This window comes from Neodiprion pinetum, chromosome 2 (assembly GCF_021155775.2).
Source record: "Neodiprion pinetum isolate iyNeoPine1 chromosome 2, iyNeoPine1.2, whole genome shotgun sequence".
NCBI classification, from domain to species: domain Eukaryota; kingdom Metazoa; phylum Arthropoda; class Insecta; order Hymenoptera; family Diprionidae; genus Neodiprion; species Neodiprion pinetum.
This window is the reverse complement of record NC_060233.1, coordinates 15,962,426-15,979,303: the sequence shown is the minus strand read 5'-3', so window position 1 is coordinate 15,979,303 and position 16,878 is coordinate 15,962,426. Positions and strand designations below refer to the sequence as shown.

The 16,878-nt window shown below is 36.7% G+C and overlaps 1 protein-coding gene across 11 annotated transcripts in view; it reads left to right on the top strand.

Annotated features, from left to right (window-relative positions):
* The first annotated feature begins 271 nt into the window (after positions 1-271).
* Positions 272-16,878, top strand: part of LOC124210981 (CUGBP Elav-like family member 2) — a 370,442-nt gene continuing 353,835 nt past the window's right edge. For all 11 annotated transcript variants that reach the window (XM_046609533.2, XM_069133280.1, XM_046609534.2 and 8 more), the window contains exon 1: positions 272-812. Coding sequence is in view for 1 of the 11 variants with exons in the window: in XM_069133280.1 (XP_068989381.1) it covers positions 802-812 (11 nt within the window). In the remaining 10 variants the exon portion in view is untranslated. The remainder of the gene's footprint in view (positions 813-16,878) is intronic.

Here is a 16,878-nt window from a genome sequence, read left to right as displayed (position 1 = left end):
ATAAATCGAATGAAAAATCGGAACGTTTTGTAATGAAAAATGTCGCTGTTGGGCGCCGGAGAGCGTCGCGACGCCAGTCCACGTTTTGGGGCGTCTGGACCGATTCTCGCGTCCCTCGATCGCGTGGCGCTTTTCACCCCGCGTTGCGTCGGCGTCGGCGGCGGCGGGCTTCGCGCTGCGCCTCGGGGGTGGCGTCGTCTGGTGGGGGTGGGAATCCGCGGGGGCGGACAGGCGCTCGGCGCCGCTCCTCAGTCGACGTCAAGCCGTCGCGACGTGCGCGTCCATCGTTCCGAAATCGTGACCGATACTCGGTGCTCCGCTCGCCGCATTTCGGGGCTCGTATCTGAAAACCACCTGTTCGCCAAAGTGTTCATCGGTAGCTTCGCTGCTGATACTTCATTGCTCAACTGTTTCGTAGCGAGAACATCCCCCGGGCTGTTCCTTGCTCCCCCATATCACGATTTTCGATTTATACCGTGGTAAAGCACTCGATTCGAAATTATTAACTTGGATATTCGGTGTTACTGGCAGTTTTCACGAGATTTGACCGTTGATTGGTCGCGTTTATAATACCGCCATGTTGTTATTATTAATCCCCGCGTTACGTAAGTCCTGTGACTCAAAGTAGTGTACAAAAACAATAAATTATCAAACACAAGTTCGACGTATGTTATGAACAGTGAAATTTCACCGCGGTTAGAAGTGTGACCGAAACGAAAGTTTATACATTTCACGTGTAACTAAAGAAATTTTTCAAAGTGTCAAAATAAGCGTTAAAGTGACAGTGAGGCGCATTGGATTATGCTTTTCGGGTAAGATTCATGAGTTTAACAATACCTCTTTTATAATTTTATCGAGAGAATGGATAAGCTGGTCGATTTTACTTCGAAGAATCCACAAATACTCACAGAGGTCAAAAGTTACACGCTATTTGCATAGATAGTTAAAAACAAGCTAGTTGTGTAAATTCACCTAGCAACGAGTTATTCTGACACCGCATGTCACCTATAGAGAGGAGTGCACAGGTGTCGTTGATGGTTGAAAAAATATATGATTGAGTGGACGGAATAGTCTGGAAAAACTTGTTGAAATAACGGAAAACGTCATGTTTTTCTCTGTTGGCTTAGGTACGCAAATTAATTTCAACCAATGAATTGTTCTTATTATCTCACTTCTTCACGCTCCTATTTACTCATTATTTCTATTCGGCTTCGATGATCAGAGAAGGAATCAAAATTTTACTGAAATCTTACTTTTCTATTGTCATTTCTATAAAGTACATCGTTTACGGAATCTAAATTCGACCAGAATCACATTCACCAAAATTTCGCTTTTTAATCATTCTGGTGATCCACCTTCAAAGAAAATGTGAAATCAAAGTTCCACAAGAATAATTCTTCTTATCACGAATTCTCGCGATCAAACTTGAGGAGAAAATTTGAACGTAATTAGGCTGAGACGAAAGCGTTGCAAGCTCTTCTCGTGTCTGACTCTCTCCGTGTACTTACGAAACCATGATAAACTTTGCCGATGTTTTGCTGATGCTTGTTACTTGATCGTCCCTCGGATCGACCTGAGCTGATTGTAAGCTGAGCTGTTATTACGCCGGTAGATATCTATATTCATATACTGCTATTATCGCGCCACAATAATAAGGTTTTTCAAACCTTTGCATCGGTCAATAATCAATAATCACACACACGAGTGTCCTTCTCTCCCCGTCCCCTATTCTTCTCTCTGTCTCATACCCTTCGAATTCTTCGCTTACCTATACATAATACAAGTTCTTCGTCGAATTCTATCCGTTCAATATTATTGTCCGACAAAATCGATCAAACAATTTTCGTTATTTCACAAATTATCTCCCACGAGTTGGGATCAGGCTGAAGTTAGTAACGTTGACGTAACGAAACCTCGGGCTAAAAATCACTATTATCGGGAAATTTAAAGATGATTTTCAAGAAGTTGACTCTTCAAAATTGAAGTATATTTTGTTTTCAATGGTTTACATTACCAAATCCCGGACATTCCTAATGATGCGAAGTAGCGATTTTTCTTAAACATGCATCGTTACAGTAACCTTATCAACTTCACTCGCGTGACTTGAGGCGGGTTATCAACAATCATTTATTTTTCAATGTCCCAGTAAAATGAAAATACATTATTCTCTCCATTTTATAATGATACTGAAAATAAAAGAAGTCTAGTATAATAATCACCGCGTCGTAATTTCGGTATATTGAAATAATCCAAACCCTTCGGTCGCGTAAAAAAAGACAAAGAGAAAAAAAGATGAAGAAAAAAAAAATATTAAAAATTGGAATAGTAGAAAATCACTTTTTATTGAAAAATACTAGTCAGACAGCAGACATATGCTATTTTCTTACCAGACGGCTGTTGGCCGCATGCGTTAGGGAGGTGGAGGACGTTTGTCTCTCGAGGTTAGCTGGTGGGACGTCATTTCGTATCGTTGCAGGCATGTGTTGAACTTTTACACGTTTATAAAGAGTAAGCAATATGAATGATACGTAATATGTAATGGCAGAGTTGAAAACGCGCGTTGAAAGTTGATCGTAAGCGCTTATATCTCAATATGTTATTCATTATTTTATTATCAGTGGCAGGCAGCGCGAACCGAAGCAGTAAAAAACAGCCTGCTGATTATCGCAGGGAATATTCAAAATACGGTGATTCAAGTCAAGATAGTTCACTAATTATTCATCCATCTGTTTAATCAGTTCTTATTTGATGTTTGAATCGTAGAGTTTGTCCAATTTCGATGCGGATGAGCGCTGACATACGACCTTATACTTTTGGGACTTTTTAACGAATCGTATCGGAAATCTTTGCTAGCGTTTGAACAACCAACGCGAAATAAATTTCTGGAAACGAAATTGAGCGCGAGTTAAGTTGACGAAATTTATAACGTTTGTTCGAAAATATTGAGAAATAATTTTCCACGCTGATAGATTATCTTTTGTCTTAACAGAGGGAACTGAATTTCGACTTATTAGCGACTCCGCCGGTACTCTAAATTTAAGTTTCTCCCCGGGATTTCTTGATCTGGTGCTTTGGTAGACAATTGAGTAGGTCGTACGGAGACTACCGACGTGAATGTTTATTGAATGACGAGAAGTCGTCCCTAGTCATTCTTACGCAACGCGAGTTGTTACGGAGATAAAAGCGAGGCAACGACAAAGGGGAGAGGAAAAAATTTCTGAAACATAAAAAAAATTACTACGTGGTTTTATTCACACTGCAGTGGCAGACTTCATTGCTTCGGCTGTATTATATCGCCGACTTAGAGGCCGACTAGCGGCAGGTGTTGATACAAGTGTTACAGGTGAGACCGCAGACTCGGTTGAAATTGCCGTTGCGTAATACGTCATATACTTACAAAGTGCCAATTTCAGTGCGGCGAAGATCACTGCGCTAGTAGCGGAAAAACTGAATTTATTTCTAATTCTGCCTGCCTGCAAATACGTTGCTACAATGTTTGTGTAACACAATCCGCTATTGGTCTGCAAGATTTCCAATCTCTGTAAGTTATAACGTTGCTGCCATGTTTCTGAAATATTGTAAGCTGCAACGTTATGTTGCATCGATGTTTTTGCAATTTTGCAAAGTTTGCAAAATTATGTTGCTGCATTGTATGTGGAATATCCAAATCCTTGTAAGATTTCTTTCTTCCAATATTGATACCATACTTTGAAGTTCACAAAACGACATTACCGCATTGTGTCTAAAACTATTTTTAAACTTGCAGATTTGTTTTGCTGCAATGTTTTTACAATATTTTCGAACATCCATGTTGCAAATTGACGTAGCTTAAATGTTTCTCGAACATTGAAAACTGCAGTTACGTTGCCTCGGTGTTATTGCAATATTTCAAGGTTTGCAAATTTACGTTGCTGCATTGTATGCGAAATATCCAAATCCTTGTAACTTAGCTAAACTCTGATATTTCTACGATACTTTGAATTATACAAAGAGATATTGCTCCGTTGTGCTTGAATTATTCGAAAGGTTGTAGATTTCTTCAGCTGAAATGTTTCTGCAATATTTCAAACATTCTAAGTAAATGTTGTTACAATGTATTTGAAAAAGTTTCAAACTTGCAAATTTACGCTGTTGCAACGTAACCGCAATGTTTCGAAACGTCTTTGAAACATTTCAAACGTTGCAAAAACGTTTTCCAGAATATTTTGACAATATTGAATCCTTGCAAATTTGCAGAGTTGCGATATTTCTACGATATTTTGAATTTTACAAAGAAATATTGCTCCATTGTGCTTGAAATATTCGAAAGGTTGTAGATTTCTTCAGCTGCAATGTTACTGCAATATTTCAAACATTCTAAGTAAATGTTGTTACAATGTGTTTGAACAACTTTAAAGCTCAAAAATTTGTGCTGCTGCAATGTATCCGCAATATTTTGAAAATCTATCTGAAACATTTCAAAGGTTGCAAAAATGTTTTCTACAATATTTTGACAATATTGCTAGATGTATCTGAAATATTTTAAATCTGCGAAAACCCATCACTTAAATTTTTCTGCTATATAGCTCTCAGTTCACTCTCTGAGTGAACCTTCTCGTCGTCGCTCGACGCTGAAATAATCATCGTTATATTCAAAACTTTTAGTGTCATGCAGAATAGGTGGAACGTGCCTCTCGAGTAACGTTCTGATCTCCTGTACAGTAGTTTCGAACTTGTTTACCTACGTTTTAGAATAGCAAACCCATAAACTAGTTTCGGTTATAGCTGCATATGTATGGACATAACTCTTCTTTCTCCTCCAGACCGGTAATGAAAATCGCATCCCGCACTCTTCGGTTTTATTATTTCCCTTGAGAATACAATCACTTGTTGTTCATAGCACGCAAGTTATTAAAACTAATTCTCCGGTGAATTTTTTTTTTTTTTTTTTCTCACGGACGTGACCACGATGGCATTTTTTTTTTTACTTATTAGACCTTTCATGCAAACGAGAATTTGCTGCAATATCTTTAACGCTACTAGCCGCTTCTGAAAACAGTGGAAATTCGAGTTTCGTACAAATCGAACTGAACTAACAGTTCATTCGATGATCGTAATTAAAAAATAACTCGGTGATGATGTCTGCTGTATTGATGTTAGGATTACTTAGAAATACCTGATTTATAATATCTGCAAAATATGTTTATACACACAGGTTACGTTCATATAATAAATCGTACATTTGATAAATTTCACAAGGTCTATATAATCCGCTAAATCGTGGGAACGAGGGATAAATATAAAAAGTTTATTTTACAATCGGGCTCTCTTATACGTATACAACGATAATCTTTGATATACCGTAAACGAATTATTTTCATAATCAAATCTGAATATAAAATGTTTACAGGTCGACATAAAAAACTTTGCAAAAGAGGTCGGCGTGAAACGAATTGAAGGTATAAATTAATTCTTCGCTGGTTGTTCAACAGGTGGAAACTTTAACTTTGACCAAAAATAATTGAGGGTAATCTTGCAATGCTTCATCGTTTATAAAAATATGCTATTTGCTCAACACAATAAATTTCAACCGGCTGAATTGAAATTTTGATTAGATTCATTTCTGTTTTCCACTTCTTGAAAATGTTCGAAGCAATCGAAGAATGTTTTTCTTTGTTTTTGATGAAGACAAAACATTGAGGGTCAAATATTTTATATTGACATTATATTTTATTCTCAGCGAATGTAGGTAAGCGTAATACAGATGTAGAACTTTCTTTCGCCTCGGAGAAAAACAGTATAACAATCACTTTGAGGAAGTTATATATTATCCTGTTCAGGGTCGGTTTGTTCGAGACGCAAAGCGACAGCGGCGAACAATGGCGGCGCCTTTTTGAATAGAAAAATTTTAATATGAATGATTAGATTAGGTTGAAATTTCAGAGGCTGCACCTTCACTTTGCAAAAGGGAAAACGTACATAAAGAAGGGGAAAAAATCACTGCTTCCGGCTTCAGGAAGTCGCCGCTCCTCGTCTCGCTTACTTATTGCAGTCATTTCAATTCGCTTCCCAGAATGAAATGATGTTTTTCTTTCTCAAAGAAAAGTAACGAGGGAGTAGATTTTTCGTAAATTTTGAATTATTCAATTCAAATTTCGGTTCGTCTATTTCTAAAATGATTTTCACCCGCTGAATGAGCAGCAAGAAAGAAGAAGCGAAGAATAAGAAGAAAATAAGGAAAGATGTAGATCGGTAACGAGGAGGAAAAAATAAGTATAAAAATATTCTCACACCCAACTCGAAATGTCAGGTTGCTTGCCAACAGCGCAGTCAGCATTTCTCCATCGTAAGTAGCTTTTCCTCTTTTCAACTCCTCCGCTGTCGCGATTCACTTCGCTGGCTAAGATCCGTGCCGGGACGGAAAACGTTTTATTGCCAAAAAGCTCGCCCGCTGCACAAAGAAACGCCGGTGTATTCAATAAAGTAGAATACACATGACATCGGGAAGAAGATGAAACTTGTCGTAAAGCACGGCTTCAAAGATAAAAATGAAGGAAAGAAAAATCTACCGTCTACGTTTGTACGATTTTGGAATAATCGAACTTCGAGCTCAAACTTCCGACTTCATTGATTCGATCGAAAATTCCGGTGCAGCTTCTGTACTGAAAATCGAGCAAATTGAAGACAATTACACTTTCAAACCCTGTTTTAATAATCATCCATTCAATTTTTCTTCCGCAAATATCGACCTAGCATTTTTTTCTCCAAATTTAGCCGTTTTGCAAAAACAGCGAATGAGTAAAGCAATTTTATCTTAATGTATTACCGTGCTGCAGAAATTTTTACTATCAAACTCAACTGATCTCGGTTCCCTCGAGAAAAAAAAAAAAAAAAAAAGTCCAAACGCCATTAAAGACTTTGCTCAAAACTTTTCAGCATCCATCATCGTTAACAATCAATTGTCTCCGATAAGTGTTCGGTGAAAAATTTACTAACAAAAGAGGGATGATAATGGAAGTGACGAATGATGAAAGATGATCATTTGGCATCGCGGCAAGAATTATGCTTGGTAATTTTTTGGAACCGCGTGCGTCGAATCTTCTTGTATAAGGGTCGTGATATTGGAGGAGATTTCACCCCTCGGATTAATATTATACAGCGGAGGGGGGGGGGGTGAGAGGGGGGAGATTTGTACGTGCAAAAGGGTGGAAGAAAGAATGAAGAACGGCCATAGCCTGAGGAGTGATTTGTTTCGGGCTAATTTCGAATCCCTTCTGTCTAATCGAGCGTGAAAATAGCCGAAACGGTGTTCGGGAATCCTAAGATTGCTGCCAAGGAATTTACGCAATTATATACACAGTATACACTGGCGAACGATTGCACTTGAGACGAAATTTCAACAACTTTCGCATCCATCTCATTGCATGTGCAACACGATTTGTATTCTCTTTTTATACAATGAAGTCTATTAAACGTGGTGCCAAAAAAATTATTCGAGTTTTTGACAAAGTGTAATTAATATCACCGCAGTTGTGACGATTGCATGAAATATAAGATCTGAAACTGGTCAGTATGTTTGTCACTTTGTGAAAGGAATTTTTAAAACTATAGGACGGAATTAAACTTATATGGTTTTAAATGTTGGAGCAAAAAAGAGAGAAAAAAATAAACATCGAATCAGTGAATTGGACAGTGATATTTTCATTTATTCCGTGGAATTTTAATTGAATGAATATTTTACTCTTAAAGAAAGAAGTTACTGATCGTAGATTCGGTTGACGAGAGTTGAGATATCGATGATTTTGAATAGGTCGCGTTTTTAAATTTTTCTTCTCTTTTTTACAATACCAACGTGGTATATTATTGGCCCGATTATCTCTAGTGTCATATAAAATAAATTTCAAATAACCTCAAATATGTGTTTCTTAGTATTAACGAAGCATGAGTTTATTTGTTATACCATGTGTAGTGGTTTCGCATTCGCCATTTTTATAACGCGATGCATATTAAAACGAAGAACCTGTAACAAACATTTATTTAAGTTGACAATTTGTAAAAGTAAATTGATTCATGAATGAAGTGGCATATAAAAGTCTATAATATACATACGAATTCGTGAAAATCAAACGAATGGTACGTTGTTGACAATCAGAAAAATTATATTGTTTCAAATTATTGGCAGTCATTTGTTAAAGGAACCATGAAATTGAAACATGGAACAAGTATTGTATTATAACATAACTTAGATGTAGTTGGAATTGCAAAAAAATGTGATATGAGCAGCTATTAAATGTGGTTACAGTTGTCGGTACTAAATTTTCTGGTAATTGCACTCCGATATCAATTTGTACGATTAGTTTACTTAATTTTTCCGGGGAAATTAAGCTTGAAAATCACTTAATCCATTTAAACCAAATCACCTCACATACCAATTAAATTATTGAAACTACCATCAATTACGATCAAAATATTTTGGCACTGATGCTTCATTTTCTTTACAAAATGGTTTCTCCAGTTGTCTTAATTCACATTTGATTCGATCGTTTTCGAGATCATCACATAGAAAAAGGGGTTAATAAATTTCGAAAATCGTTATGTGAAGATTGTCGTTTTGAAATAAGGCATCGATATCTCACTTTTTTCCTTTATAATTTCAGTATTTTCTAATTTAGTATTTTCTAAAAGATCTTGATTCGTGCAATAGGTTATTTGAACAAAATCTTTATCTCTGTCTTCTGCTCTTCCCTACATATCTAAAACTCAACTCTCTGTCTGTCCGCATAATGATTTATAACCCCAGAACTACCGAACCGATTTTGATACTTTTTTTTTTGTGGCTAGCTTCAATGTCAATCCATTTTTTTAACTATATTTTGTTATAACCAGATCAATAGTTGTTCTTAGATGTAATGATATTTGTATACAAATTTGGAAGGGGATCACAGACTTAGGCGAACGCTGACTAAACTCTTAAAGGTACAGAAAAGTTGTGTTCGAAAGTTTTCAAGCTCTCGATAAGCTCCACAAAAAATGTTCCGAGAGCATATGGCTATGTCTAATATAGTTTTGCCACAAAAAGTAGTTGAAAATATTCGCGGGTAGATCCGCAACGAACTGCTGGTGATTTAATAAATACTCTCCGTGCAACTATCTCCTGATACATTTTTTTCTGCGGTACAGGCATGGAAAAGTTCCTTCCCAATGGTTGTTTCCGTTCCGTATAGTGATGCTTTATACCGCTAAGTTCAAAGTTGCGGTATTATAGTCTTTAAGCAGCAACTTTGAACTTCAGTTTAAAAAAACTGACGTATAAAGACCCTTTTGCAATACTGTGCGTAAAATTAGATTTTACGCACTGTCATTAGTGCGTAAAATGGCACTTTTCGATGCAGTGTGCGTAAAATCCAAAGGTAAATTTCAGCCAATTTGACAGTAAAGTAAGCTGTAGAATAAACGGAATAATGTATTCTTACACCGTTCACGTAAATAATAATATAATTGTAACGTATCGCATGTAATACTGAATATTGTGTTTTCATATCGTTTCTGAATTCCTTCTGTTTTTTATTGATTCTATACTGTGCTGATGATAATTACTCTCCATATTCGTTAATCGTTACGCTTACGTCAGACGTGAAAAATAGAATTATTATCATGAGAAATTCTCGTTATGTTAATCCTCTTTATATTATTACTCTCCGTAAATAAACAACTGGGTACGTATACATAGATTTTGATGATTATTATGACGTGTATATATATTTTATTTTATTTAATTATTGAAAATATATTTTTCAGCCACAACTCCCCCCTATTTTGAATTTTATATTTTCGATATTGACCTGTGTTTAAAAAATATCGTATAAAATACGTGCGTACGTTTTACGCACTAGTTGCGTAATATACCATATAAGTACGCATGCGCCCAGTACTGCTATCACGTGTCGCCGAACTGAAAGGTCGCCATAACCTCAATCATCTGGACTCGTATTTGTTGACTTTTTCATGCTTGTGCCGTTGTAAATATTTTGTACAGCGCGTCCGTAAACAATTTTTACCTCTAATAATGATTTTAATACCTGTTCGCTTTTGGATCGACTTCAGCTCGTGCTGAAATCGGTATGGTTGCCCTGAAAACACCTACCTTACGGGTATGCCATAGAAGATACTATTTTGAATCCGACTACCGGCCAATCAACTTCAGAACCAAACTTTTCTGCCACGGTCAGGAATGACCGCGTGGCCGGTAATTTTTCTCCGTCTAATTCCAACTCAGACCAGACGGGGAGACGACCCTCTTCGTGGCTAACTAGTCTTTGACACTAGTGACCGGACTGCAATGGGTAGGTAACGGGTGGCAGTTACGCAGCCCCTGATGCAGCACATGTGCCAGGAGCGGGTGAACTCGGTGTTCGTTAACTGGCAAAAACCTAGTTTCAACCTTGTTTAGAGCGACAGCGTCGGCGTAGTGGCAAATTAGTTAATTAGTTTTGGGTGCGCGAAACGTCATGATGTCTAGGTCTGGGCAAATACCTATCGCCCTTTCCTCCTCCCTCCTTTTCCGGCCTTCCATCGAACTCCGAGTTATACGCTGCAGTACCGCAGGTTACTGATTTCCTTTTTTCCTCATTCCTCAACCCGAGCGTCTCTCTATGTATCTACTAATGAGGCTGAAGTTGGTAACGTAAACGGAACAAAAGATTGGGGGTGGGGGATTACTATTTGGTAAGTTTATAATTACTTTGAAATAGTTAGTTTTTCAAAGTACGAATAAGTTTTGACTTGTTATGATTTACTGAACATCAGACATTTTTGGAATTGTGAAATAACGATTTTTCCAAACGTTAATCATTGCAATAACGTTACCTAACTTCAGCGTCATATGTAATGTTCTTTGATGCATTAATGCGACGCCGCAGAGGCGAAACAAATTTTCAATTCATTTTATCATCACCTTTTACAGCTATTCATTATTCACACTCTGGGTAAAAGGGAGAGACTGGGATAAAAAAAAAAAAAATTACGGAATAAAATTGTTATTTTCTCGCTGGTGGTTTGAACAAGTTTCAAGAGCTAGAATACAAGTGTATTTATATTCATGTGAAATAAAGTATTACGCAAATATCAGATAAATTTCTGAACACAGAAGGCAAAATTTAATAGATGGCAAATGTGTGATACCTATTTTGATACCGTTGATAATTTGATATTTGTTATCGGAATTGTCCATGATTGTTCGCGGATCCAAGTGAAATTGAAAATTCGAAATTTATGTTGGTAGAACGTACATAGCTATGAATCAAGGGGGTAATTAAACCTGATCATCAATCAGTTGTATCTACAGATTCCTAAAGCTTGTGTATTTACGCACACAGAAAACAAACTTGTTGAATTTATCAAAGACGCCGAAGGAACTGTTTAGTCAGTGGATCAAATGGACGCGATTTCACTGAACATTGCAAATTGTTGTCTTGGTAATTTTTCTTTCCGTTGTTGGTTCAAGCAAATAGCAAGTCTATGAATCTGTGACACTCCGGTTACGTGAACTTTGTTAAAAATATGGATGTTGGGCACCAATTGCCTTCCGCAATAATAATTAAGAACAGAGTGGAAATATGGAAACGGAGAGCGACAATATCCTTCTCAGGACGCTTGGACTGTACCATGGCCTGTGAATAGAACTTGGGTTGGGTGAATGAGCGTAGGCAACAAATTAACGAGACAAGACATACAATTTATATGCGATGAAAAGTTAATATGTGCTTATTCAAGCAATTAACGAGATAAAGCGGAACACATATTGTGGTTTGGACTAAGGGTGTTGGATGTTTAAAAGTTAGCACCATTTCAACTGTATTTGGGATGGGTGAGTACTCAGGGTAATTTCACTTCCGCTAGCGGATAGCTGGACATGTAAGGATAATACGGAACCTCCAATATTGGAAAGTTGTACCCAGGATTAAAATGGTGATTACTAATAAAACCTCCGCTGTCCGATGGTTGGAGAATAAATGATAATCTCGCTTTTCGGTTGTTTCTGTTAATCTTTAGGAGAGGACCCACTGACGAATAATAACTTCGAAATTGAAATTACAAACGTAACCGTGATATTTTGACTCTCTCTGTTCCTGAAACGTAACAATACATTATCCCGGTAATTATGTATCTGCCTCGAAGGGACGAATGACGTGATTTTAAAGTCCAGATTTGAAAGCTCAATTCTGCTCTTTGGAAACATCAGAGTTCAGTGTGCAAGAAATGCCGAAATCAATCTGCGGACACCGCTGTTGATTTTAACTCGTAATACTGAAGGATCCGATATGAGAGAGGACCGAATTACGACCCGCAGTATTTTCCCTGTGGGGAGAGTTTTGGGACTCAAATTCAAAATGTTACAGACAATATGTTCGACTATGTTGACCGACAGAGGGATCAGCTTACGTTTTGCGACGTCATTTATTTGTGCGTGTGAAGATCTGATTCGCTGCCAGTATATACCGATAACTTAAGCGCTACTTATTTATAACAATATGCTAACTTGCTTCTGGGACAATAAGCGAGGGAGTCGGCGCCACGCGGTAGATCGAGTGAAGCTCGGCGCTGCCAGACGTGGTCCGGCAGATATCGTAGATCGCTGTCTTACCGTGCGAGCTCATGTGTTTGCCGATCGGCGTAATAAATTAATGAAATCGTGCAAATTTAGTGGGTGAATTCTAATAAGGCACAAGTGAAATTATAGTAGACGGTTTCTGGCACGTTACAAAACGAAAACGCATTTCGTTTGGCACATGATTTGATCGCTATAAATACCTATTTGGCATTTGATATAAAATAAAAAAAAAATAGAACAACGATCATGAAAATCGCTGTTCACTAGATGGAGGGCACGAATTTACACTTTAACAAGACCGTAATAATTGACAACTTCTACTCAGCGTGATTTTCTGACTGAGTTAAGTTTCTTTTTCGCTTCCAACTGAGATCCTTGATGCTTTGCCAGATCTCAAGGACCCGTACTTAGTCACACTCGTACTTAAGTACCACCACGCCTCGTACAGTTTTTACAGCTTTCGTCCAGGTCTCGTTTCTTCGCTCGACCTTTCACCATGGAGGGTCATTCGGGGCAACCCGAGACGTACAGTCTAAACATGAAACTATCGAAACTAAAAAATTCACTCACAACCAGAAAAATTTCCAGTTATGTGGTTACTATGCAATCCTTACTTTCATTTTTCTATCGCTACTGGAAAATACAGTTTTGGGCCCAAAATAAAAATCAGTTTTCATAGCTATGACAAGAAAGTTTAGTACGCATTACGATTCTTGTTGATTACTATCCCTTGTACTATATTTCGTCTGTTAATTGTTTCTATTAATAGTAAAATAGTAATAAAGTAATTTGATGTTGGTGCTGCAGTCAATTATAGTTGAGGTCTAATCACATTAAATCATTACTTCTATCAAAAATTAAATTCATCTCAGTGTGTAAAATCGAACGAGGTTTGAAGCGAGTTAACATTAAAGTGACGACGATGCAGTTTTATAAAAAATCGTCACGTAGCATCTTTTACAGGATGGATATTCGGTGAACTGTTATGGAAAACACAAACATTTACTAATTTTTCAATTAAAGTCATTCGGAGTCAGTAAAAACTTGCAACACCTTTTTATCAATATCATTTATGTTTCATTTTTTCAACCTCGTTAAATCGAAGTCTTACAAAGTGTACTTCAAGTTGATCCTCTTCAAGTCAACTTTAACGATTTTCTTAGTATGTACAAAGAAAATGTCTAAGCTTGTGACTTTGTAAAAAAATAATCAAGTATAAAATTGTTAATAATTTTGAAACGATCGCGTGAAAGCTCCATTATAAGTTTTTTTTTTTTGATTTAAAAGCTCACAACTCTTTTTAAATCACTGAATTTGAGATGATTTTTTTGAATACTGAATTTCTGAGATCTGCATGATGTATTTCCTGGTACAAATTCTTTCTGTAGACTCAGTTTTTATTCCTAGCTAATCAATAAACTAATAATGATTTATCAAGAAACATTTTAATGGTGTTTAAAACTCGTTTGAGATGGTTTATAGTGTATAGAATTAACATACATAATTAGCCTTCATCGATCTAAACCACTAAAACTATGAGATTTCTACAAAAACAAAAAAAAAATGAATAATGTAATCTTTTTAAAGTTACTGAAAACTGAATTCATTTTTGAGATGGTTTTGAGATGGAGGAAATTCTTGTAATAAAGTGTAGATCAATTAACTTGAGGTTTACTTTTGAAACATTGATTTCAAAATTATTTTCATGAATAAATTTTTTCACTAGACTGTGTATCTGACACATTATTTCCGATTTTGAGAAAATACCATGAAAAAGCATCGAATTGCGCCATTTCATCGTAATATTTTGTAAGCGGGAAATTCCAGTGAATTTCCATCTTCCTAAAATCAAGCCTCACATACATTATAAATAAATCGACAGCAACGCGACTTCCTCAGTTTATTTTCATACCTTGATTGCAGCCGGCGCGTGATCTGGTTTTCCCTAACGATAAACGTATATTCCCGCACAATTGATTCTGATGAAAATCAACCGCTGTTTTCATATCTATATTGTGTGTCAGAAAAAAATGAAGTAACGAACAGAAATGCAAGGGGTGGAGTTGAAGTTTCGAATTCTCAAAGTTTCGAAGGCGCTCAATTCCGAATTATTTGTTGATGAAACTGAAAGTAAAGAAACCAAACTTTTACGAAACAATAAAGTTTCGAATGGTCGGAAACCTGACGGCTAAAAGTCCCGACATGCAAGATTCCGAAAATTCAAGATACGACAGAGCAAAGTTCCGAAATGTAAAGTGCCGATAGAGCAAAATTCCGAAAACCGCAGCTTCGATAGAGTAAAATTCTGAAAATTAAAATATACTCACACAGCGTAGTTTACTCAACGAGTGATACTCAACTAAGTTTACTCAACTAAGAAATCAGAAAAACTGAATATCAGAATGACCAGGATTCCGAAGGTCAAAATATCGAAGATCCAAAACAAAGAAAGTTGAAAGTGGTGAAATTTCACCAAGCTGGAAATTCACAGAACTAAAAATCTTCGATCATTCGGAACTTTGACGTTTTAGATTTTTGAATGTCCTCATTGTCGCATTTGTCCTTTAGAATTTTGCTCTTTCGGAACTTTGAGCGTCATGTTCAGGACCATTCGTGACTTTGATGTTTCGTCAAAGTTTGATTTCTTTACCTCAAGTTTTGCTACCAAATAATTCAAAATTTGGCATTTTCGGAACTTTTGAAATTCGAAATTTCAACCCAGCCACAAATGCAACATCAATTTGAACATCGATGGATTGTTTGAGCCAGCGTTACAGCCGAGTGATGTAACCTTTTGAATCGTGTTGCATATGAGCGAGGCAGAAAGTAGGAACGTCGAAAAATAAACAAGTGTCGAGTATCTTGGGTCACTTTTGAAGTCGCTGAAACAACACATCGACTCGCTGCTGCCAAACTGCACAGCACAAGTATTGTCATTTATTTTTATACATCGTGTATCTTCTGCATTCCATATGTTTGTTTTTTTTTACAATCTCCATGAAGAACTGCAGCATGGCTTATGCCGAGATCGCAGCTGAATAACTTCTGGCTTACATATTATAATACTAACAAGTAAGAACTACAATGACGAGAAACCCAGCAGTTTTTTCTACCGTCTCTGAAATTTGCTCGAGGAGGAAAATTTATTTTAGCTGAGTTTGCTCGGTCGGTAAGCGTAGAAGTACTACATTGCCTTTAAAAGAATATCCATCAATTATTTAATGAAAATTTTGAGAAAGAATAAACGCACGTATTCTGCCGTCTCGTTTCCTGGAGAGAAAAAACCGTTTTCAAGTATTTGCACGTATTTTTTTACACCAAGCAAAAATGCTTACGGCACGAAAGATAAGCGCATCGTTTGTAGAGACTGGCGACGCAAATGCTGCCTCTGTCTCCGCCTGTTTCTTTATGGAAATTCGAAACCCCGCAGACACTGGAATATTTATTTCTTATCGCACATCCGCTCTCGCGGTATCGAGTATTATTATTTCTAGACATTGCAGGCGCGAATGAGAGACAGGCGAGCATGTTGACTCGGAGGATCAATTCTGACCTTCGGAGAAGTCTGCTTTTCTTCCCGCTTCATTCTTGACTCAAACTCGTGTTCAATGCCTTTATTTTTCTTTTATTTATTTATTTATTTATTTATTTTTTTTTTTCGAACTCGAGAAAGTTCTATGGCAATTATTATCGAGTATATAAAATAAGGCGGTAAATTTTTTTTAATCACTGTTGGGTGGTGAAAAAATTTTCAGGTATTTCTTTCGCTTGGAGAAATTTCGCATTCACAGGTATTTGTTGAATCGATGCACGAATTATTTTGTGCTTTAGAAAATAAAAAGATGTTTACGATTTTTTGAATTTATTAACATTCTCAAAACAGTGTCAGGAATAATTTTTGAATATTGCTTTTACATCCGCGTTACTCGGGTGTCCCATCAGATTTAGACGAAAATATTGTACATTCTTATTAAACTTATATTTCTTTTTACATATGACGAAAGATCGACTGAAATTATGCAAAAAATGTCACAAAATTCAATAAGGATTGAAATGCAAAAAATGTTGAAAATCGGAGCATACACTTTTGTACGTATTAATGTTGTCGAAGAACAAAATGAAAATCTTGCAAATTTGCATCCCCTATACACACAAAACTCGCAATATTGCGGAAACATGTAATTTTGAACACCTTGCAGCAATATAAATTCACTAGTTTCAGAATATTTCGAATACACTACAATAATATAAGTCTCGAAATTTTGGAATATGTCTTAGAGAAATTTGAC